We start from the raw sequence: 23,787 nt of genomic DNA, 5'->3' as shown, positions 1-23,787 counted from the left end.
ACATTCTGTAAACTATCAAACTTTCTTATCCTCTACAGTACATTGCTTAAATGTTCTCTGCTTCCCAGCCTATGCAGGGGATGGACTCAGTAACTTTCAGGTTGAAATCCTACTGTTCCCTCTCCATCCTCCCCAACTCCCTCCCACCAGGAAAAAAAAAAAAAAGAAAGAAAACAAAACCCCACTTTCTCTCCCAATCACACCTTCTCTAGGGGAGGAGGCCTTTCTTGGTGGTTGAACCAGGGTTGGGGGAGGGGAGACTGTGGTTCTGGTTCAAGGAGACTCCAGAGTGCTGCAAGGTTCAAGTCAAAAGGAGGTGAGAGAGTCAGGTCAAACAAACATCAATCAAAATGTATAATTCCCCCAAACTGGAAAATCACAGTTGACTATACAGCACAAATAATTCCAAAGGAAATACACAGGACTCAATTCTCCTCTCATTTCTGTCTTGTCTACTTTATGTAGTTGTATTACTACCGAATGAGTAAAAAGAGAGATGTGATTCTGTATGAATAAAGTTCAGAACTGATTGCCTATTACTCAATTAACAACGAGGATTTCTAAGAAAAACTCTAGGATAGCTTTTTTCCCATAGGGGCTTTTCCTAGGAGCAAAACACACTGCACTGACAGTAGCAAAAGTATCACTTAAAAAATGCATTTATCAATTCCTTCAAAAGTCACTTTATTTTTTCCAACATTAACAATCACAAAGGTTAGCAGCATTCAAGAAAAATAAGCAAATGGCATGAAACATTTTACCTGCATTTGTCACAACAGATCATGTATCCATCATCATGTGTAAAACCACATATGCACCTGGTTACATCAGTACCATAACTTCCATCCTCAGATGTGCTGATTGTAGTAGCACTGGAAGTTTCATCAAAATTAGGAGTGGTAAATATGCCTACTTCATTTTTGCTAATAAGAACTGATGGAGGAGGGGAAGCCGGAGGTGTTGGAGGAGGACGAGCACCATAATTATGGTCCTGGAGAATTAATCACAAATACAGCACAATGTAATTTCAATAACAATACAAACTAAGCAACTTAAGTAAAATTCAATCCTTAATTTAAATATTTGAGAGAGATGAAATTGGCCCACTTCTTCTTTAATACCTTTAAAATAATGACTTGGTGAAACTAGATATAGAACCTTGGTCACCTTCACAATGCAAGATGTGAGAATAATGGTTAAAAAAAAAAAAACTCAGGAAACTGGAAGCTAAAGAATAACAAAAACAATTACAGAAGACATATTATCACTATAAAGTATACAATAGGGATTTTTAAAGTTTTGGCAACATTGAATAAGTTAGCTTAGACAAGCTTTCATTTTCTCAGCTATGAAATGGGGATGAAAATTATACCTATCTTATGAGGTTGTTTTTGAAGATTAAATTAGATAATATATGCAAAAATGCTTAGCACAGAGCCTGACATATAAGTGCTAAATAAATGGTAACTATATAATCACTATATAATTTAGAATCAACAGTAGATAGTACAATTCTATCTACAGTCTTTTTATAGAGAAGGTAAAGAATTATAATACTAAACTATTAATAGCATAAAAAAACCAAATAATAATAATATAAAAACTTTTAGGGAATTCCTCTTACAGAATTTTAATCCCTTGAATAAATATAATTAGATCAATGAAAAAACTAAACTACGAATTACATACCTAATTGTTTAGATAGTATAAAACAAGTCTGTTTTTTAAATATTCAGTTTTAGGCACAATACCACACACATCAACTTTCAATCTCTAGATATAAAAAATATGCATAGATTTATATAGAGATATAAAACATACCCTTCCAGAGAAATGTTTGACACTTACCGCATAGGGCAGACCAATGTAACTGTGTGAATGATGCGAGCTGCTGGTATATAACTGGTGGGGATAACTGTTGGATTTCTCAACTACCACAGGGCTAGCTTCTACAGATTCTGGTCTGGAGGGAAAAAAGTTGCATCAAAGAGAATTCCATTGATTTTTTTCCTTTCAATCTATTTAAAATTATAAGCACTTATTTTATTGGCTATCAAATAAAATGTCTTTAAAATGTCTAAAACAAAGACACCCTGTGGATATGATATATCCTATATAGAGTCTGCGTCCTTAAAAAAAACTTTTAATTAAGTACAATAAATGTCCCCCCTTCAAGTTCAGATATAGTTTCCCTATCATTAAAAAAAATTAGTAGAGATTAAACATTACTTAATATACTCAGTGGCACTGGGGACACTATGCACAGGATGGAGAAAAGTGGTAGAAATAATTTAAACAAGACTAAGGACATACTGAATCCATATGGACCCCAATTTGAATGTGAGGTATACATTTCAATGTCAAAGCTTCATGTATGTGTTAGTGTGTCAAGGTATAACAAAACCTTGGAAATATCAGAAAAGCTAAGGAACAGGAAACCTCACAATGAATCAAGGTTTGCTTATGAAAAAACTGTAACTAGCAGCCTATGGTAGTGTAAGATCAGCAGTTCTGGCCTGATAATGGCCAAATGATGATGACCTGACCAACCACTGATACAACTGAGAGTAACAACTCACCGCTGTGGTTGACTTATAAATTCCCTGGCCTAGCATTTTACATTCATCACTTCCCCAAATTCTTCACTTGTATCAATCCTCCTGAGCCCTAGCCTGATAATTCCTATTGATCAATGTGGTAGTGAACCTACTTCTGAGGGCACTTCACACTGAAATTAATTGCTCCCTTGCACACACACAACATGACTCATTTCTGTGCCTTTATTCTTACCAAAGCCACCCTTTGAGATGATTTTTTCATAACCCTTATGCTACCTCTTATTCAAAACCTTCCCTTAGAATTTAGTACTACTTGCACTCTTCATGGTTTAAGGCTTCTTAATGCAGTTACAATCTAATTGGTCAAATTTCTATTGTCAATTACTTCTTGATATACTGCCCCCCTTCACTCATCCCCTGCACAAAGCCTCAATTTTGCTCTAAGTGACTGCTGCTTGGGATCCAGTGTGCTAAAATCAGTAGAGAGAGGAGGCACAAACTGAGGTCAAGTGGTTCTGAAGGAGATTACAAAAGAGAAGTGTGCAAAATGTTCTGAATATTTAGAAAACCAGTACTCACCTATTATCTATGTTGTTACGTTAAAACTTTACTTGCTTAGGGCTTCCCTGGTGGCGCAGTGGTTGAGAGTCTGCCAATGCAGGGGACACGGGTTCGAGCCCTGGTCTGGGAAGATCCCACAGGCCGCGGAGCAGCTGGGCCCGTGAGCCACAATTACTGGCCTGGAGCCTGTGCTCCACAACAAGAGAGGCCGCGATAGTGAGAGGCCCGCGCACCGCGATGAAGAGTGGCCCCCGCTTGCCACAACTAGAGAAAGCCCTCGCACAGAAACGAAAGGCCCAATACAGCCATAAATAAATAAATAAACAAACAAACAAAAAAAAAAATAATTTTACTTGCTTAATCTTTTAAAAAAAAATGTTTCTTAATTCCAAAATTAATACATGCTCATTGTACAAACTTTAAAACAGAAGTACATAAGAAAGTGAACGATCATGTCTTCATCCAAACCTGACACACCCATGTTAAGATGCCATGTATCCCCCTCTAAATTTGTCTATCCATAAATACATCTAACAGTCGTTTTTTTTAAAAAAATGAGAATGTACAATATGTATTCACAATTTGCTTTTTCAATCTTTCAGTGTCAACACATATCTACCTTATTTTTGGTAATAACTGATTATTTCATTATATGAATGTACCATAGTTTATTTAACAAATTCCCTTTTGGTAGATGTTTAAATTGTTTCTATTTTTCAGGGTTAAAGGTATCACTGAAATTGTACACCCTTCTATACACTGTTTTCTGCTTACATGGCAACATTTCTACAACATGGATTCCTGAAGGCAGAAATGCTGAACAAAAGGGTAAATGCACATAAAATCAATACATACTGCCAAACTACCTTTGATTACAATATTGATTCCTTTAAAATTCTTTTAAAAATACATAGAGAGAAGAAATGGGATGGGGTTTTAGCAATTCCTGACCTGTTATTAAAGCAAGATGTAGGAACTGTGGCCATTATAGAAAGATTCACTCTTAGGAATTTAGAGTGTGGCAAGAATTTTGTATTTTGGAGTAGATAATGGTTGGCAATTAAAAAAATAAGACTTTCAGTGCAAATATAGATAAATTCAAGCATGTAAACAAGCCACAAATCCTTTGCATAACCTCATGATTCAAATTAAAGCTATACAGCACTATTCACAATAGCCAAGACACAGAAACAACCTAAATGTCCACCAACAGATGAACAGATAAATAAGATGTGGAACATATATACAATGGAATACTACTCAGCCATAAAAAAAGAACAAAATAATGCCATTTGTAGCAACTTGGATGTAACTAGAGATTATCATACTATGTGAAGTAAGTCAGAAAGAGAAAGACAAATACCGTATGATATCACTTATATGTGGAATTTAAAATATGGCACAAATGAACCTTTCTACAAAACAGAAACAGACTCACAGACATAGAGAACAGACTTGTGGTTGCCAAGGGGGAGGGGGGAGGGAGAGGGATGGACTGAAAGTTTGGGGTTAGTAGATGAAAACTATTACATTTAGAATGGATAAACAACATGGTCCTACTGCATAGGACAGGAAACTATATCTAATCTCCTAGGATAAACCATAATGGAAAAGAATATAAAAAAGAATGTATATATGTGTATAACTGAGTCACTTTGCTGTACAGCAGAAATTAGCACCACACTGTAAATCAACTATACTTTAATAATAAAAAATAAAAACTTAAAGTTGTAAATACTAACAAGTTGGCAACGCAAGAAGGCAGAAATACTTCATCAAGATCCTCATTTCTAAGCACTTTTCTTTTTTTTTTTTTTTTTATAGCTACTTTATTTATTTATTTTATTTTATTTTTGGCTGTGTTGGGTCTTCGGTTCATGCGAGGGCTTTCTCTAGTTGAGGCAAGTGGGGGCCACTCTTCATCGCGGTGCAGGGACCGCTCTTCATCGCGGTGCGCGGGCCTTTCACTATCGCGGCCCCTCCCGTCGCGGGGCACAGGCTCCAGACGCGCAGGCTCAGTAGTTGTGGCTCACGGGCCCAGCTGCTCCGTGGCACGTGGGATCCTCCCAGGCCAGGGCTCGAACCCGCGTCCCCCGCATTAGCAGGCAGATTCCCAACCACTGCGCCACCAGGGAAGCCCAAGATCCTCATTTCTAATGCTGCTACTTAATAAAAGTAATTTTAAAAAGAAGGTAACAATTGTTAAAAAAAAAAAAAAAAAGGGTTGACATATTTTAAGGATTTTTCCAAACTGTAAGATAGTATTAAAAAGAAAGACAAAAAAAGACAAAAAAACAAACAAAAAAAAAGGACACGACATCCTTAGAAATGTTCCCTAAGAAGTCCCATGGTGCTAAACATCCTCAAAACACACAGTGAATCTGAAAACAACTTTGTGACAAATATCAAAAGTCAAACATCCTTTAGATCCAGTAACCCCATTTTTGGAAATTTATCCTAAGAAAGTAATTCCCACTAAATAACGACCTGCAGAATTGAGATGTTCTTTGTAATACTATTCATAAAACTAGATATAAGACTAGAAATCATTTAAATGTCCAATCAATAGATAATGATTAAATCTGAGCAACCTACCATATTTACATATAGACAATAGCACAGCAAGAACTCATGGTAACAAAAATCACTATATTATGGTTACAGGAGTTTTCCTCAAAATCTCCTGTAATGTTACCATAAAGCTTTAGTAAATTTTGAACTGCAGGGCTAAAGAGATAACATGCAATAATAAGTTTTTGTGTAAATAGTTGCTTCAGGGCTCTGTTTAGCCAATTTATATTGTCACATAAATGCCAAGTTAATACACAGGTATAACATTTACCATCGAGAAACTACATTAGTATAATATTTTTATAAATAATTACGTATCAAAACATTAACCATGGTGGTGTTCATCCTGCAGACAAATAAGATTTCACTTACATAACTGTGATGTCACTTTTCAGAGAGAGTGTGATTATTTGTATTCATTCATATATTGTTTTGTATGTGTTCTTAAATCACTGAAACATTGATCATTGTCAAAAAGATGATCTTTATCCATGTGAAACTTCCTAAAGGATAATCATTCTCTAGTTTGGGAATTCAAAATGTCCACAATGTTTAAAAAAAAAAAAAAACAAAAACAGGTAAAGTATTCCTAATGTATAAGCAATAAGATATGGTCAAATGATCAATATGACCTGAATTATAGTTTTCAAAACTTTGAATTCTGTTTCCCATAGGTAGAGAAACTCAAATGCAGAAAAAGATATTATAATAAGCAATTGGCTCTAAAACTGAAATAAGAAGTGTGCTCTCTTATTAACTAAGTCAATACTGACTGCTTCTTTTAGAAGTTCTCTAAAAGCTAATAAATGCAGAAGGAATGATCAAATTAGAAAAATTACCAATCTGCTACCTTCGAGAGATAATGGATTTCGGCAACAGATAACCATGGATGCTAAAACCTTGAAAGTTTAAAGATGATGGACAGATAAGGCTGACAACACCTGAACTTCTTGATCATTCTTAACATCACTGGAAGTTAGACAACTAAGTTTTTATGTGCTTCTTCTAATATTATGCAATAGAAAATATAAAGTCCCACATAAAAAGTCTCATGCTGAAAAAGAAATATGAAAGAAGAGAGAGGGAAGAAAAAAAAAATCTGAAGCTAATCACATCTCTTTATCTAAATATCAGTTTATCAGAAATATGGGGAAAGTGGAATATTACATGATGCCAAAAGGAAGAAAAGAGCCAAATACAGAATACTGAAACTTCTGTAGGCCAAATGATCCAGTTTCTTATATAGTATGAGGAAAAACACAATTTAAAGGGTTGTTTCAGATAAAAAAATGATTCAAGAGACATTTCAATCAAATACAATGTGTGGATCTTGTCTGGAGCCAATCTGAACACGCCAATTACAGAAATACAGTTTTGAGACAAGTGAAAGAAATCTGAAGATGAACTTGGTATTATATATTAAGGAAGTATTAATTTTGCTATATGAGATAATAGTATTGTGGTTTTAAAAAAAAGTCCTTCTGTGTTAGTGATACATACTGAAGTATACATAGTTAAACTGATGTGGGGATATGCTTTAAAAATCTTCAAAACTATGGGATACATGAAACAAGACTGGCAAAACTTTGAATACTGCTGAAGCTGAGTAATGGCCACCTGAGGTTATTATACTATTCTCCCTACTACTGTACATATTTTTGTATTTCCCTACTAAAAAGGTTTTTCTTTTTTTTTTTGAAGTTCCCCAAGCCTTTTATCTTACATATACTGTCCTATATAAAATAGGTAACTATAAGAATGGTATACTTCCTCCCAACTCAGGAAGACGTCCTCGCCATCTATTTCTAAGCCTCTATCTGGGGAATCTCTCTTAACCCTTACTTCTTAATTTCAACACAGTCCTCAAGACTCACTTCAGGTACTCCTTAAGGAGCACTTTTGTGACTGCTTCAACTCATAATTTTATAAATCCTACAGATTCCTATAGCACTTATTTGCTGTACTGTTAATTTATTACTTTTCATGTAATATTTTCATATGCTGTCAACCATCTTCCCATATGCATTTATTATTTTCTCTCCCAAACTCCATCAAAATTAACAAGTTTTATCCAGTAGGAAGAACATGGAATTGGGACTTACACGTCTAATGCTGGCCATTAAATGGGTACAGGTACAGTATGCACCTTCCTGAACCTGAGTTTTTTATTTGTAAAGTGGGGATAAAATTACCTGCTTCACCCTGTCCCCAGAAATATGGATGAAACTCAAATGACACAGAGGATGTGAAAATGTATTTTTCTCAACTGTAGTGTATTATAAATATGTAACATACTCATGTAATCAGAAATGCCTCTCAATCTAACTATGAATATTCAGTCTGAAGTTGCTTTTAAATTATTTTAAAACCTTAAATCCACAATAATTCAATTGCAGTAAAGTTCTAAGTGTAAGTTTAACTAGACCTATTTTAAATAAATCACTAAATTTGCAAGGTATCAAAACCTTACTGATATTTAAATCACTTAGTAAATATTTATTGAGCTCTAAATATGTGCTAAAGTCCTTATAAAGTTTATTTTTATTTATTTAATAAATTTATTTATTTTATTTTTATTTTTGGCTGTGTTGGGTCTTTGCTGCTGCTCGCAGGCTTTCTCTACTTGCTGCGAGCGGGGGCTACTCTTCGTCACGGTGCGCGGGCTTCTCATTGCGGTGGCTTCTCTTGTTGCGGAGCACGGGCTCTAGGCGCGTGGGCTTCAGTAGTTGCAGCACGCGGGCTCTGTAGTTGTGGCTCGCGGGCTCTAGAGCACAGGCTCAGTAGTTGTGGCGCACAGGCTTACCTGCTCCGCAGAATGTGGGATCTTCCCGGACCAGGGATCGAACACAGGTCCCTTCATTGGCAGGCGGATTCTTAATCACTGCGCCACCAGGGAAGCCCCATAAAGTTTATTTTTAAAGTACAGTCCCATAACTCCCTAAATTAGATTGAAATAAGTGCCTTTGCTATCCTTTTGTAAAGCAGATTTTTAATACATATTTTCTTAGAGTTGAGTCCATATACACCACAGTTTTTTACATAGCAAAAGACTAAACTTTATACCAAGAAATGTAATTAGTAATCATGAACATGTAATATTGATATAATAAAGTTTTAAAATTCTAGGTTGGTGATTCAGAACATTAACCAGCAAAATGTTTTATTCCTACACTGTGTGTGTGTGTGTGTGTGTGTATATATATATATATACACACACACACACACATACACATACGTATTACTAATCTAACATGAACACACAAAGCAATATACATACATCACTTTTCCATACTTACTTTCCTTATCTCTTTTAATGACATTATACGCTCCAGGAGGCAAGGACCAATTACTATAGAAAAGGTTATTTACCACAAACAAAATAGGAAATAGAAAATGGTGTAACAACAGAATGAGATTAATGTTCTAGTTTTAATTCCAATCACTGCTTAAAACATTCCTAATTTCAACACAAAAGCTAATAAGCAAGGAATCACTATCACTGGCAGCAGAGATTTTTTAAATGTTTAGACTGTTTTAAAATGAATATTTCTAAAGTTTTTGGTTTAAAAGGTTTTTAAAAGGGCTATATAGAGGTATGTTAAGCCTTAAGCATGTCAATGAAAAATGAAGCTAATTTTCGTGGAATACTTAATATACATATGTAAGGTTTATGTAGATTAACACAATCTGATATAATATATTAGATACATTTTTTCACACAATCTAATATCCAACATGTTGGGACTTCCCTGGCAATCCAGTGGTTAAGACTCCGTGCTTCCAATGCAGGGAGTGCAGGTTCAATTCCTGGTCAAGGAACTAAGATACCATATGCCACAGGGCACGGCCATAAAAAAAAAAAAAGAAAAGAAAAGAATATCCAACATGTTAAACCAAGGAGCAGTATATGAGCTCCTTAAAGAGAAGTGACTATTTTATTCAAAAATTTTGTACGGGAATACTTTATTTTATTCCTCTCTTTAAAACTCTTAAAGGCACCCCCTAGTTTTTATGTTTTATGTTAAGTGACTAAGAACCTATCCATACAGATAGGTTCACTCCTACCTCCACTGAACTCTCATGTTTCTCAATACACAGGTCTCAAACTTATGAACAATCTTCATAACATGCCCCTTAAGCCCTGGTGATCATTTATGTTTCCTCAGATCCATTTACTTCTTCAATAATATGTGGCAGACAGAAAGGCAGGGTACGACAGCCATGAGTATAATATACCCTGTACAAAGAGATGATAATCTCATGATGATCATCACTTTGCTGGACTCTCTTGACATAGTTTACTATACAAAGTCAAGAAATGATCTTATCTTAGTATTGATATTTCTGTCCCTGCTTATAGTGAAGCATCTGCCATTTTCTGCTGACTCACAGTCTTCTCAAATCTATATCTTATCACCATTAACATAAGCTTTCAGTACATGAAAGAATGAATCTGGAGATGCATTATACAGTCCCTATTCCAAAGAAGTCATATAGACATTAAAACAGAGCAACCCTAATAATGCTGGAGGAGGACACCACAGTTTAGGCCACTCCATCCAGAAAGTTTATTCCTATACTTTGTTTCCATCTATGATAAATAGATGATAAATCTATTGATCTATAGATCTATAGAATTACAGATCTACTGATCTATAAATCTATGATAAATCCCACTTATAGAATTTTTCTGGGTTTTTCTTGTGTGTATTTACCTTACAATCAAAGGAGCACACAAACTGTAATTCAACAAATAGTTCTATGATGATGTTCAATACGTAAAGTAACTTGTTAGATTCTAGACAGGATAGAAAGATATATAAAACCTACTCACACCCCTCTCCTCAGTTTCCGATCGTGGAAGGAATGGCAGGGTTAGCAAAAAGAGACAGGTATACAAAAACCCCCATACAAGGCAAAAATAGCGTAATGCCCTAAGAAAGGTATGGGTAAATGCTTAAAAAAAACTCTTTCCTCTTACGCATGAGACCTTGATCTTTCATCAACTTTCTGCCTCTGTTCCCCTGCAAACCTGATAGCTAATTTGCTATACTGCTAGGTACATTAATAAAAATGATCCTTGGTTGGTAAATTAATTGTATCTGGACTGGGAAAATTATAAATACTTGATAAGGATGCCACAAATGTGAACTTCCCCAAGATGCAGTGACTCCTGGAAGTTCTGCCTATGCTTGTTACAAGAAATATTGGCTTATGAGGTGCATGGGGCTTCTAAATTAGGGAACACCTTCACATCTGCCCAATGTGGATCTTAACTTCTTGTCCCTGACCAGTCACCTGAGAACCCAAGAAAATAACTCCTGGATGGCTGACTGTACTCTTTCATAGACTCACACAGAGAGGAACACTTGATGCTAACCTCTGATAAGCTATGGCTCCTATCCTATTTACCATGTAGACTAATGCCAAGTATGGCGTACTATAGTCTTTTAAGTCTGAATGTTTAGTTGAACCTAAAAAGACCTCCTTGTAGGAGTTGCAAAAGGTCAACGTTCTAGGCTCCAGATTCTGCAGGGTTCAAGAGAAGGACATGTCTACCTGAGTAACAGGAAAGATAAGGAGTGACATCATGAGGTTTCATTAGATGTGAGAATGCTTCTGAGAGATATGCAGGAATTTCAACATTTGAATGTTAAACGAGGTAGATCTTCTATTGAAAAAATTTAATTTTAAAAAAAGCAGTAATGATGGAGAAAGACGATATCTCATGCATATGCAAAAGGTAGGAAAAATGGCCTGTAGACTCTTTAAGGCGTATGGACAGGTCAGTTAGACTTCAAGACAGTGTTTATTTATTTAGCTGAAATTTTATTTTCTCAAAATTAAATACACAAATCCCCATAATAGAAGGAGGGGGATTTTTCTTTGTAGATTTGGATTTAGAAAAAGATTACATTAAACTAGATCTTTAAGTGATCTGTGTACCAACACCATTGAACACAAATTCAAGCCCTTGCACTGAAATCTCATGGCAATATTTGGTATTAAGTGGTAGTCAACCAGAATGATTCTAAACATACTCTTTTTTCCTAGCTCAAAATTAATATAGCAAAAATAAATAAATAAATAAAAAATAAAAATTAATATAGCAAAATTTTAAAATTTCAGAGAGCTCACAGAGCTCCCTAGGGATTACAACCACAGACCTCAGTTTGAATAGCACTGATTAAACAAATACTGAGGGCCTAATGTTTGCCAGGGACTATGAGAGTTATGAAGATAAGACATTGTCTCTGCCTTCAAGGAACTTATGATAATACAGTTTTCACTCACTCAATAAACATCTGAGCACACACTAAGTAGAAGAGACTGAGATGCTGGAAATCAAAAAATAAAGAAGTAACAGCGGCCCTTCTCAAGAAACTGATGTATGGGAAAGACAAACAAGTACATCTATGATTACAATAGTGCCAAAAGAGGCACACACAGGGGCCATTCATAATAATTCATAATAGTTTAAGTAAGTTTTAAAGAATAAGTTAACAAGCCCAAGAAATAGAGGTGGAAGAGATGGAGAAGATGTTCCAGACAGAAGGCACACATGGAGTCAGAGATATCAACAGCAAGAAGTGTTTAAGCATGTTTCTCTAAGCATGATCAACAGACCACCAGCATCACACTCATCAGTAGTGCATGTTACAATTTCTTACAACTCTACTTAACCAAATGAATCAAAAATTTTAAAGGTCAGGCTCACAAATCTATATTGTAATAAGCACCTCAATCTACATTCACTGTAGTTTAGGAAGCACAGATTAAAAAGAACTGCTAAAATTCAGAGCAGAAAGAGTTAAAGGTATAGAGAAGGGGCCAGAGATGAGGGCAGATAAGTCAGGCAAGGAACAGTTCAAGAAGTACCTTGGGTATCCAGCTAAGGAATATGATCTTTATCCTGAAAAACTACACAGAGCCACTAATGGTTTGTTTCTCCCACAGGAAAGATCAGAGCAGCAGCATGGCAAAATAAAGCTGAGGGCTTCAAATGTGAGGTTGAGCAATCTGTGAATAATTCTCCCAGATTCAGTAGGTTTAGAAGCTCTGAACCTGATGAGAACACGTAAAAAGTGCTACCTCTCCAAGAGTGTTACCTCTCCAAGGTAACTGATAAGTTACCTTTGCTCAGTTCTTTGCTTCACTGAAAAACATGTAGTACCCTGTCTAGTTTCAAAGTGATCCTCATGAGTGTAAGGTGCCCAGGGTCCAAACTGGTAACCTTTTTATTGAAGAAAGGGATATGAAACTATGCAACTTGCTATTATAACTAATAATTCTGCAATTTTATTCTTGAATTCCTTCAATACTAAGTACAGGACCAACCCACCTTGATGATTTACCTACATTAATTTTTTGTTAGGTACAGAACACAGCACATTAACCACTGTTAGATTCATTTGAAACTTAGCTACTTTCAATGACAATGTGGAAATAAATGACTTTAAAATATTTTATTACTGAAAGAAGACTTAACTCTTGATAATCCCTGGATCTATCAATTACACCACCAACAAGAAGTTTCCATTAATTCTCTAGCAGGCTTCCTTCTTATAATGTGCTTTAAAATCTTACTAAACTTGGTGTCATTTGCCAAATACACATCAAATTATCTTTTCATCCACTTAATTTCTATTTGTTACATGTCATGCCAAACTTCTTTGAGTCGACCTTTCCGTTTAAGACAGCTCTGAATTCTGAAAGAAACTTTTCACTTGGCTGTTTCGCCACACAAAGCCTGAGTCAGCTTCAAGGGCCTGTTTTTGATCTATAGCACATTACTAACGAGCTTCCAAAACGAGACCTTTACATAGACTCTAAAGTTGAGAAAATACAATTATATTTTAAACTCCTCCTCTTAACCATATGATCTGGGAATTTAAACCTTCCTCGGTTAAAGACAATATGATTAAAAATTTCCTAGTTAAAATACCATCACTGGTTAAAAATCTTATACTGGAGAACTTTATATCCTTCCTACTTCTATTGATACATTCTGTCCTAATATTTTCTATCATGGTGAGTACTCAGTCACTCAAATAATGTAGTAAATTTCAATTTCCCTCTTGTCACTATTTTAATTCTGCTAGTTTCCTAATGCCTTTTAGTATTTTCCACCTTCCTGAAATAGGCACTAACCAGAACTGTTACTTTAAAGAACTACAGCATTCAACTCATTGAAATCACACTAGCTGTTTAAGACTTTTTTTTTTTTTTTTAACATATAAGGGACATTTTGTTCAGTTCTATAGTCCTGTATATCTATCTACCACGAAGAGGCTGTAAAAAAACTTGTAGCTTTAGTTCTACCTCTCCTAAACAAATGAAATAGAATTAGCTAAGATATGAGCATTCAACAATCATTTGTGTATAATAAGCTTTGGGGTTAACCAAGAGACCTTCAAGCCATATGATTCACGACTTACTACTGTCTGCTTCCAAACTTTTTCATCCTCCCAGACGCTTTGTACTCATTAAACCTCTTACCTCCTCCAGGCCCAAGCACCTGGTAACCTCTATTTTACTGTCTGTCTCTATTTGCCCATTCTAGACACTTTATATAAATGGAATTATAAAATATTTATCCTTTTGTATCTGGCTTACTTAGTGTAATGTGTTCAGGGTTCATCCATTTGTAGCATGTTTCAGAATTCTGTTCCTTTTATGGCTGAATAATATTCCACTGTATAGATGTACCACATTTTGTTTATCCATTCATCTGTTGATGGACACTTGGGATGCTTCCACCTTTTGGCTATTATGAGTAATGCTGTTATGAATATTGGTATTCAAGTACCTGTTTTGAGCCCTTGATTTCAGTTCTTTTGGGTATATACTTAGGAGTAGAATTCCTGGGTCATAAGGTAATTCTATGTTCAACATTTTGAGAAACCACCAAACTGTTTTCCATCTGGTTTTCTTTCCATGCCTTAATCTCCTTTTTAAATGTTTCTTCTCCTGTTTCTTAAATATTTTTGTTTTCTAGGTGTCTGTACTTTGTAAACTGTACTGGAGGTTTAATCCACTAGTACTGTAGCTTTCACCATTTCCTAAGTGTTCATGACTTCCAAATCAGCCTTAACCTAATTCTATCTCATTAGCTCCACCCAAATAGCTCTCCACATTACTAGACCTCTTAATTTAGATGTGTCATGACTATAAAGTACATGTTTGTTGTAGAAAATCCTTTCTCACGTCCCAGATTTTGGAATTTAAACTTAAATTTAGAGCTGGGGCTAGCAAACCTTTTCTGTAAAGGACCAGAAAGTAAATATATTTTAAGGCTTGGAACAACATGGTTTCTGTTGCAACTACTCAGCTCTATTGTACCTGGAAAGCCAGAAAACATATGTAAATAATTGGGCATGACTTTTTTTTAATAAATTTATTTATTTTTTATTTATTTTTGCCTGCGATGGGTCTTTGTTGCGTGCGGGCTTTCTCTAGTTGCAGTGAGCGGGGGCTACTCTTTGTTGCGGTGTGCGGGCTTCTCATAGCAGTGGCTTCTCTTGTTGCACAGCACAGGCTCTAGGCATGCGGGCTTCAGTAGTTGTGGTGAGTGGGCTCAGTAGATGTGGCCTGTGGGCTCTAGAGCGCAGGCTAAGTAGTTGTGGCACATGGGCTTAGTTGCTCCACAGCATATGGGATCTTCCCAGACCAGGGCTCGAACTCGTGTCCCCTGCATTGGCAGGCGGATTCTTAACCACTGCGCCACCAGGGAAGTCCATGACTGAGTTTTGTTTGTTTGTTTATTTATGACTGCATTGGGTCTTTGTTGCTGCACGCAGGCTTCTCATTGCGGTGGCTTCTCTTGTGGCGGAGCACAGCCTCCAGGCACACGGGCTTCAGTAGTTGTGGCTCGCTGGCTTCAGTAGTTGTGGTTCGCGGGCTCTAGAGCGCAGGCTCAGTAGTTGTGGTGCACGGGCTTAGCTGCTCTGCGGCATGTGGGATCTTCCCGGATGAGGGATCGAACCCGTGTCCCCTGCATTGGCAGGCGGATTCTTAACCACTGAGCCACCAGGGAAGCCCCATGACTGAGTTTTAATAAAACTTAATTCATAAAAGTCAGGCAGCAGGCTGGATTTGGCTCAGGGATCCTAGTTTGCCAACTGCTTGTTTAGAGAGCGCAAATTCTGGGAAAGAATTGACTGTAATAAAGAGTACCCTTTTTCTCTAATTTCAATGGCTTAAGCAAGTACTACTAGTTCAGTGGTATAACTTTCTTTGAAAATGTAACAAGAACTCAATAGGAATTTCTTATTAATTTATTAGTAAATATTTATTGAGGGTTTATTATATACCAGCTACTGTTTTAGGTACTGGGAGCACAACTCCATTATCTAAAATCTTGTATTTATATTCAAATTCTGTTTTTCTCTTGTAAAATGGAAAAATGTTTTTTATTTTATTAATGTTTTATTAATGTTTTTATTACAGTCCTATTCTTCCACTTGCCCTCTGGTTCTCATCCCTTCTTGCCTTTTCAAGATCTTAAAAAAAAAAAAAAAAGATCTTTACACTTTACTCTTGCCTGCAGTTATTATCCCATGTCTCCTGTATCTTCAGTCTCCCTCTATGTTAGATCATTCCTGTCTTATTTATTATTCCATTTAAAATGCCTGCCCCCTTTTATTTATCATTCTATTTCTCTGTTCCTCTTTAGAGAAAACTACTTGAAAGAGTTGTTTGTGCTCAACACCAGGCTGCACAACAGCACTTTACCCATGTTGTCAAACCAATTGGTAATCGTAATTTATATACACTTTTCAGCATTTGATGTAAATAACCATTCCCTTCTCCTAAAAAGATTTAACTCTAACGGCTTTCTGGGTACCACACTTAACTGGCCACTCTTTCTCCGTTTTTGCTTAATCTTCTGCCCACAGATGTTTTCTTTTTTCCCCAGGCTCATCTTTTTCTTTAAACAACTCTATCTCCATCCAGTTGCTTAATCCAAAACCCTAACGTGTCATTCTTGATTGCTCCTTTGCCCTCACCCTCTACACTAATTCTATGATCGATCCTGTGTCTCCTTCCAATATACATTTAGAATCAGTACACTTCTCTCCATTTCTACCATTTTCCTAGTCCAAGCCCTTGTCATCTCTTGCCTGGACACTGTGGTAACACTGTGAATGTACTTCATGTACTTTATGCCACCAAACTGTAAACTTAAAAATGGTTAAAATGGTAAGTTTTATGTTATGTATATTTTACTACAGTTTAAGAAAAAGAAAGAAAGAAAGGAAACCACAAAAGGATAGTTTCACTAAAGCCAAAGGTACAGAGAATCAGTAGCATCAAATCCTGCTGAGAGAGCAAGCAATATGAGGCCTGAAAACCATGCATTAGCTTCAGTATGCCAGTAGCATGGTCAAAGTAAAAGCCGATTTGTATGGAGCAAGTGGAAGAATTAATAAAAGGGTGAACGATGCAAAGATTCAAGCATCTGAATGGGCCTACAATTTAGACAGTGCACAAGGAATTACAGGAATGAGAGGCACAGATGATACTGACAAAAGGTCAAGACTTAATCTGAATTAGCCACTCTCAGAACCTACCTCTGACCCCGTGAGGTGATACTGGGGTCTTGGAAAAGGTAAAAGGCTGTTGCTAAGACTTGGTTAGTAGAGCAGATAGAACAAAGATATGGTAGGGCTCATCTGCATATGGCCCCAAGGGAGTGTCAGGATATGGTTTCTTTCCCTCAGATTGGAAGTAGTTTTGTTCTGGTCTAGAATTAGTGGTAGCAGATCTGCTCCTGCTGAGTCTAGACAGGCATAATGTGGAGGGCAGTTCCTGGACCCCCAGACAATGCTGTCATGAAGCTAGGGGTTGAGGATCAGCTGCTGAGTCCTGCTTGGTGTGGCACAGAGTGCAGTAGGACAGGTACTGTTCAGGGAAACAGAGTATCTGCTGCTCTAAAGTGATGTTCAGGCACTGTTCTAGAAGGTATTTTAAACATCACATTGTCCAACCTCCAGTTTTACAGACCGGGAGATGACTGATCTAAGTGCCACAAACTCTAGATCCAAGCCCTAATTTATTATTAAGTCACTGTGTATCCATGGGACATGCCACATAATCACGCTGGGTCTCAGTTTCCACATTTATAAAATGAAGTCTTAATTCTAAGTCACATGGCATTATAATAGCAAAGAAATTACCAAAGCCCATATCTCTTATGTTGGTCTAGTACTTCTCCCACCAAACTGCATTATCCCCACTATTCCTGTGAAATTTACCAGAGTGCTATTTATGCCTATGGATTAATGACCTAATGAGGTAAACAGCTTTACCTCATTTCTGTATTACAAAATAGTACTATGTGTCATTTTATTAGAGTTACACAAAGCCTGATTTCTGGTAATTCTGAATCTATGTCACTTTAATTGTCATTACTTCACAAACTTTACAAATATGGAGAACAATTTTGGTCATTAAAGTTGAAATTATTTATGTAATATTTTCATTCATAAAAATGAAAATAGGCTATTTTCAAATATGTTACAGTTCTAGATTATTGTTGAAAACTCAGAAAGCAGACCAACTACCATTTTGTTTACAGTAATCTAACTGATGTTGCCACATTTCCCTGGAACCACTTTACAAATTTAAAACCTTGTTTATATCAAAATACCCTTATTCTTTAAAAAGCCATCAAAAATCATCATTCATTATACATTTTAGTGCAGACGTTTAAGTAGTCAGGTGAACTGAAGATCTAAAAAAAGAGAAAAGCCAATCATTAAATTAAGAGAGGCATTTACAGAAAAGGAACAGGTTAGAATGATTGATCAAAATGAGCTCTGATTCCTCCTGAAATTGGACTTTTATGACTTCCTTCTTCCTCATCAAAAATTTAATTTCTTCCCTGTATAAACCTACAAAATATAGTTGGATTTTAATGAGAAGCTTATACCACTGTTTTAGGTGAAACCTCTAATTTTCCTTTTAATGTTAAAGCATTCAACAACAGACACCTGGGTATCAGTAACTGCACACGGATAGACTGGCTCCCTAATTGTTATAGTAATGAACGTGAAAGAGCTCCATGAGTTCTCAGTACGCTCCTTCAGATCTGGGATCAAAACATGTCTATCATTCTTGCTATAACCTGTTACTTTTTAAAGAGATATTAAAATTACACAAACTACAACAGTATACAAGAAATTTTTTTACATGGAGAGGTTTGGTGTGACAATTGTCCTCAGTTTATCACATGTGGCATTTTACTTCATTTAACTCATCCGTTAAGAAAACTTAGCTCTTTGGATCTATGTGGCAAAACGGATCTGGAGCCAAGCAGCCTTGGGTTTAACTCTCTTATTTTTTTATTAACCATGGCCTTTTTTATTAACTATGGCCTTAGTTAATTAAGTCTGTTAATCTCCTTGAGCTGCATTTCTTTTGCAAAATGGGAATAATACCTGCCCAACTTTTTGCTGGGGTTATGAAGAGGTATTACACACTATGTTACAGACAACTCTATGAATGCAGTGAGCTCTGTAATCGGTATCACAAGTGGGAAAAAAAATTAGCGAAAAAATGTGTTTATTATTAAGTATAAAGCAAATGAGAAATTCAACGTCATTCTAAGAACCGTTCTAAACAATGCTAAGACAGTACTTTAAAATAGGCTTTTGAATATTAAAACAAAGTCACATTTAAATGAAAGCACTTCCAAATTAGGATAAGCAAATCAACACTTTAAGAGCAGCGGAAAGTATTAGTTTCTTGATAGTAGATTAAGTGTAAAGAAATCATAAGCAGAAATGTTAAGTACTAGTGGAACATGAACAAGTAAAAAGCTATTGAAAACATTTCATTACACACAAAACATTTTAGTATCTTCAATTACAGAAATTCAGACTAAAAGCAACCAAACACTTCAACAAATTAATCAATTCTGTCAGCAGGTGGCTCTAGTGACTCTGAAATAACTTAATATCAAATACTATAAACAAAATATAGATAGTAAAAATGTACTGAATCTCAGAAATTTGGAGTCAAAAAGAGTCACATTAATACTTCAATCCAAGCCCTGTTTTTCAAATGAAGATACAAAAGCCTACCATAATTAAGTGGCTTAAGTCTATCATAATTAAGTATGTTAGTGGCAGAACAAAACTGAAAACCCAGATATCTCTTTTTAGTACTTTCAAGTCAACAAAGAGGCATTTACTGTATTGCCAGGCATAGTACTAAAAGCCCTCCTCCAAAATAATTCACCTATAACTTAGATATGTCACATTTACTAATTTGTCTACCTCATCCAAAAATACACATAATTATATAAAAGCTCATTATAAAGACTTCTAAAGGAATATTTGGTAGTAATAATAATGTTAAAAGGAGTACAATGTTACCAATTATGTTCCCAGTCTCTGAGAGGAAAAAGTAATTTGGCTCTTCTTTTTTAAGAAGGCTAGGAAAGAATAAATTTAACACTCCCCATTTATACCTCTTCCCACTTCCCAGCTCCAGAAGGGTTTCTCATCTTTGCTTCTTTAACCAATTCAGTAATTCAGATGGAATGTCAGATGTAAAATAGGTAAGAAGCAACAGAATAGGTCAATTTCTACCAATTAGGATAAAAAACACACAATTCTAATAAATGGCTGTACTCTGGCTCACTTTCCTATCCATCTAGTGGTAATGGAGTCTAGGTTTTCTTTCATATTTCTTATCTTTGAGCAGAGACCTGATGAGAATACCTTTGTTACATGCAATCATATATTATACTGAATTTACTACTCCTAAAACTAAAGCTACTACTTACATGAACCATATATCAAAATAAATCAGCTGTTATATAGATATCATTTTTTGTAACAGTATTAGAAAAGGAGCTATAATAGAAATAAGCCTAAAATCAACACATCAATAAGTTCTGCCTCTGCCACTTAACTGCTCTGTGACTTCAGTTTCCTCACCTATAATTTGAAAATAATATCTATACCTCATACTTACGTCTTTATCTTTCTTATTCAGAAAGAAACAGATCATTATGATCTCACTTAGAATTTTTATAACTAGCCTAGGCTTCATTGTTCTTTTCTCTTCTGAGAGCCTATACTTTGTTATTTGGTCTAGAACTTCTCTATCCAATACAGCAGCCTCTAGACATGTGCTACTGAACACCTGAAATGCGGCTAGTTTGAACTGAGAGGCACTGGAGGTGTAAAACCAACTCTTGGCAAGGTAATAGGGAACAGAAAATAGCAAAATACAAGATCCCTAACTCTGCAGGAAAGGTAAAACAAACCCAAGATTTTTTAAAACTTAGTAATGAGAGGAAAAGAAATATGTAACAAAGAAGCTGGACTTGATGGGAATAATGAGTCTTATTTTAGAGACACAATAATCCAACAGCAAACATCACTGAGTATGAAAATACCAGACTAGAGCTTAGCAAACCCATTCTTCATAGATCCTGAACCAGACCTTCAATTTCCTATCTATAAAATGCTACAGATAGCATGAACTCTATCTAGATGAACTCAGACTAGATGAACATTAAGTGATCAAATAAATTCCCCTTTACAGCCTTAGAAGTGAGCATAAATTTGGTCTAGTACACTAATTCACTCAATAAGCAATCATCAAGTACCTCCTAAACTTTATATTAGTTTATTAGTGATATATTATAATTTAGCAGTACAATGTTTAAAAAAATATAACATATAATTAATAACATTATATAGCCACATGAGTGTAATAAAATGTAATTCTCTCTCTTTTTAAAAAACATTTTGAAATAATTATGTAGCTTCACAGGATCCTGCATCAACACAACTATAGTATCTTCTGATTACTTATTTGAAATAAAAAGGAAGCAACATGTTAATTACATCAACATTTCTTATGAAAACAGCTCCAAAAGCTTTATGTATCTGTGGGAATGGGTAGTGGGGTGATGAGATTTAAGGATCTTTTTAAGCTTCCAGGTTTTATATATTTATATATACATAGAGAGAAAAGTTTTTAAGTCTGAAGATTAAACCACAAAAATTCTGATAGTTGTCACATAACAGAAACTGGTACCAGCTATCCTTTCTGAGTAGAGGATACTATGCCCAAAGGACATACACTTGTATGTGGAATAGAAAAAACTAATTTCCTAAAACAGAAATGTTCTTTAAAAAATCGTCATTCTGTAATTACCTACAAACTGATCATTTTCTCATAATAAAAATGGCCACATTTGTATTAGGAAAGATTTGGCTCCACAATATAAATCATAATTTTTCTATACATGCTCTATAAATGCATTTAATAAAGAACATAGGCAGAAAGCAATCCCCTACACTGCCCTCTTTCAATATATTATTCATTCTCTTTTAACTGCATAATTGATATGTGGCTTTCATTTTGTTTGTGAATTACCTTACAGTACACATACTAAACATGCAAACAAGGCAAAGGTGTATCTCACACTGTATACTGGACTAATTCCTATCTGGTATATAAATAATATTTCATAAATTACATCTTGTATTCAGTGCTTAAGAGGCCAATTTAAAAAAAGACTGTCAAGGCGAATATTTTTAGGAAGCAAAGAATCTTTGATAATTACCAATAAACGCCTATAACTATCATCAGATATAGATTTGCATCTATCAGATGCTATACATTAAGAAAAACTAGTACTTTAGCCTGGGAACCTCTTGCCTGTCAAGCCCTGCTTCCAGGTTCTTTCCTTCCTTAGTAGTGTCACTACCTGGGCAGAATGAATGTCAATCAACTGTCATAAGAGTGCCATGTTTGGGAATCTATTATTTTACAACAAAAATAACACACAGTGTAAAAAAAATGACTTTTAAAAACTGTTATTATAATAATCATATAGTTAAATGGACTATGTAGCATATTACAGGAATACTAGAGAGCATCCCTGAGTCTTTCTCAGTGGCAGAAGCAGGAGTGGTGAAAACACTTCTAGACCATTTGAAATGCCAGCCAAAGGAGAATATTAACTGCAATTTTTGTCCTTTCTACATACCAGTTTTAGGAGCTCAAAAATAAATAAATTTGTTTGTTTTCTTTTTTAACTTGAATTCAGCTTTCTGGTCAATGAGCAACCCGTTTAGCACAATACAACTACATATTGAATCCGAGAGCAAACATATGCATCTTTCCATCCTTTAGATTCCAACACTGTCACATGAACCCCTTGCAATTTCCAAAAACAATCAATTTTCACAGCAATAACTTAGTGTTAATGTAGTGGTCTTTCAAGATCAAAATAAAATGAAATCTATCCACACAACTGCCAAGACCAAAGAGTTAGAGGCAAGGAAGAACCTTTCACTGAATCCCTCAGAAATGGCTCCCATAAAAGCAAAAAGTGGCAAAGTACACATCTAGAAGGAAATACTCCCTTTTTCTTACTTAAAAATGGCCTGAATTTTATTTTTCAACTCAACTTTTTAAAAAACGAAGTAATTACTGTGTTTAAACGGATATTACAATTTTTTGAAGATTCAAATTTAAAACCAAATTAATTTTCCAATATAAACATGAAAGATCTTACAATTTAAAAAAACAATAACCTGTTACCTTGACTCTTGATGTCAACAATTAGCAAATGGAAAAGACAAAAAAAATCTGAAAAAGATAGAGCATTTTGGCTCAAAAGTTATTTACAAAGTAATTTTAGTTAAAGGAATTTTTGCCTTTAAACTTCTGACATTTTATTTTAGCCAAGAGTCTAAAATGAGAAAAAATATAAATGCAAATCAAGCACTGCTTGGTTGTGCTAAAATAATTACATGAAATATTTTGCCCTTCCCTATCCAAAATACCTTTAATTTAAATACTTACTCTGAGCCTGCAGCCATTTCCAAGTATGACGTTTCTGCTGTATCAACCCCCAATGGGATCACTATGCTCATGACGTTCGCCTCTGGTAAATTCGATTACTATGGAGTCCTATGCATTGGTATCCAAAACACTGGGGCATGCCAGCCACAGTGCTCATTGCAAACATCTAAGTGCATCCACAAACCCTGTTTAAAAGAAAAGGAAACCAAAAGTTAAGAATCATCTTCATATTCCCAACAACAGTCAACCTATAACAAAG

The 23,787-nt window shown here is 35.4% G+C and overlaps 1 protein-coding gene across 4 annotated transcripts in view; it reads right to left on the bottom strand.

Annotated features, from left to right (window-relative positions):
- Positions 1 to 23,787, bottom strand: part of KMT2E (lysine methyltransferase 2E (inactive)) — a 97,106-nt gene that overhangs the window by 48,191 nt on the left and 25,128 nt on the right. For 3 of the 4 annotated variants that reach the window (XM_059934128.1, XM_059934130.1, XM_059934129.1), the window contains 3 exons: positions 23,529 to 23,713; positions 1,849 to 1,963; positions 762 to 991 (listed from right to left, as the gene is read on the bottom strand). In XM_059934128.1, coding sequence (XP_059790111.1) covers positions 762 to 991; positions 1,849 to 1,963; positions 23,529 to 23,599 — 416 coding nt within the window. In that variant the 5' untranslated portion in view covers positions 23,600 to 23,713. Of the gene's footprint in view, positions 1 to 203; positions 293 to 761; positions 992 to 1,848; positions 1,964 to 23,528; positions 23,714 to 23,787 lie in introns of those variants that run through there. The other variant, XM_059934131.1, reaches the window with a different exon arrangement.

Source organism: Balaenoptera ricei, chromosome 9, assembly GCF_028023285.1.
Source record: "Balaenoptera ricei isolate mBalRic1 chromosome 9, mBalRic1.hap2, whole genome shotgun sequence".
NCBI classification, from domain to species: Eukaryota; Metazoa; Chordata; class Mammalia; order Artiodactyla; family Balaenopteridae; genus Balaenoptera; species Balaenoptera ricei.
The sequence above is the reverse complement of the archived record's forward strand: the minus strand, read 5'-3'. Positions and strand labels throughout refer to the sequence as shown.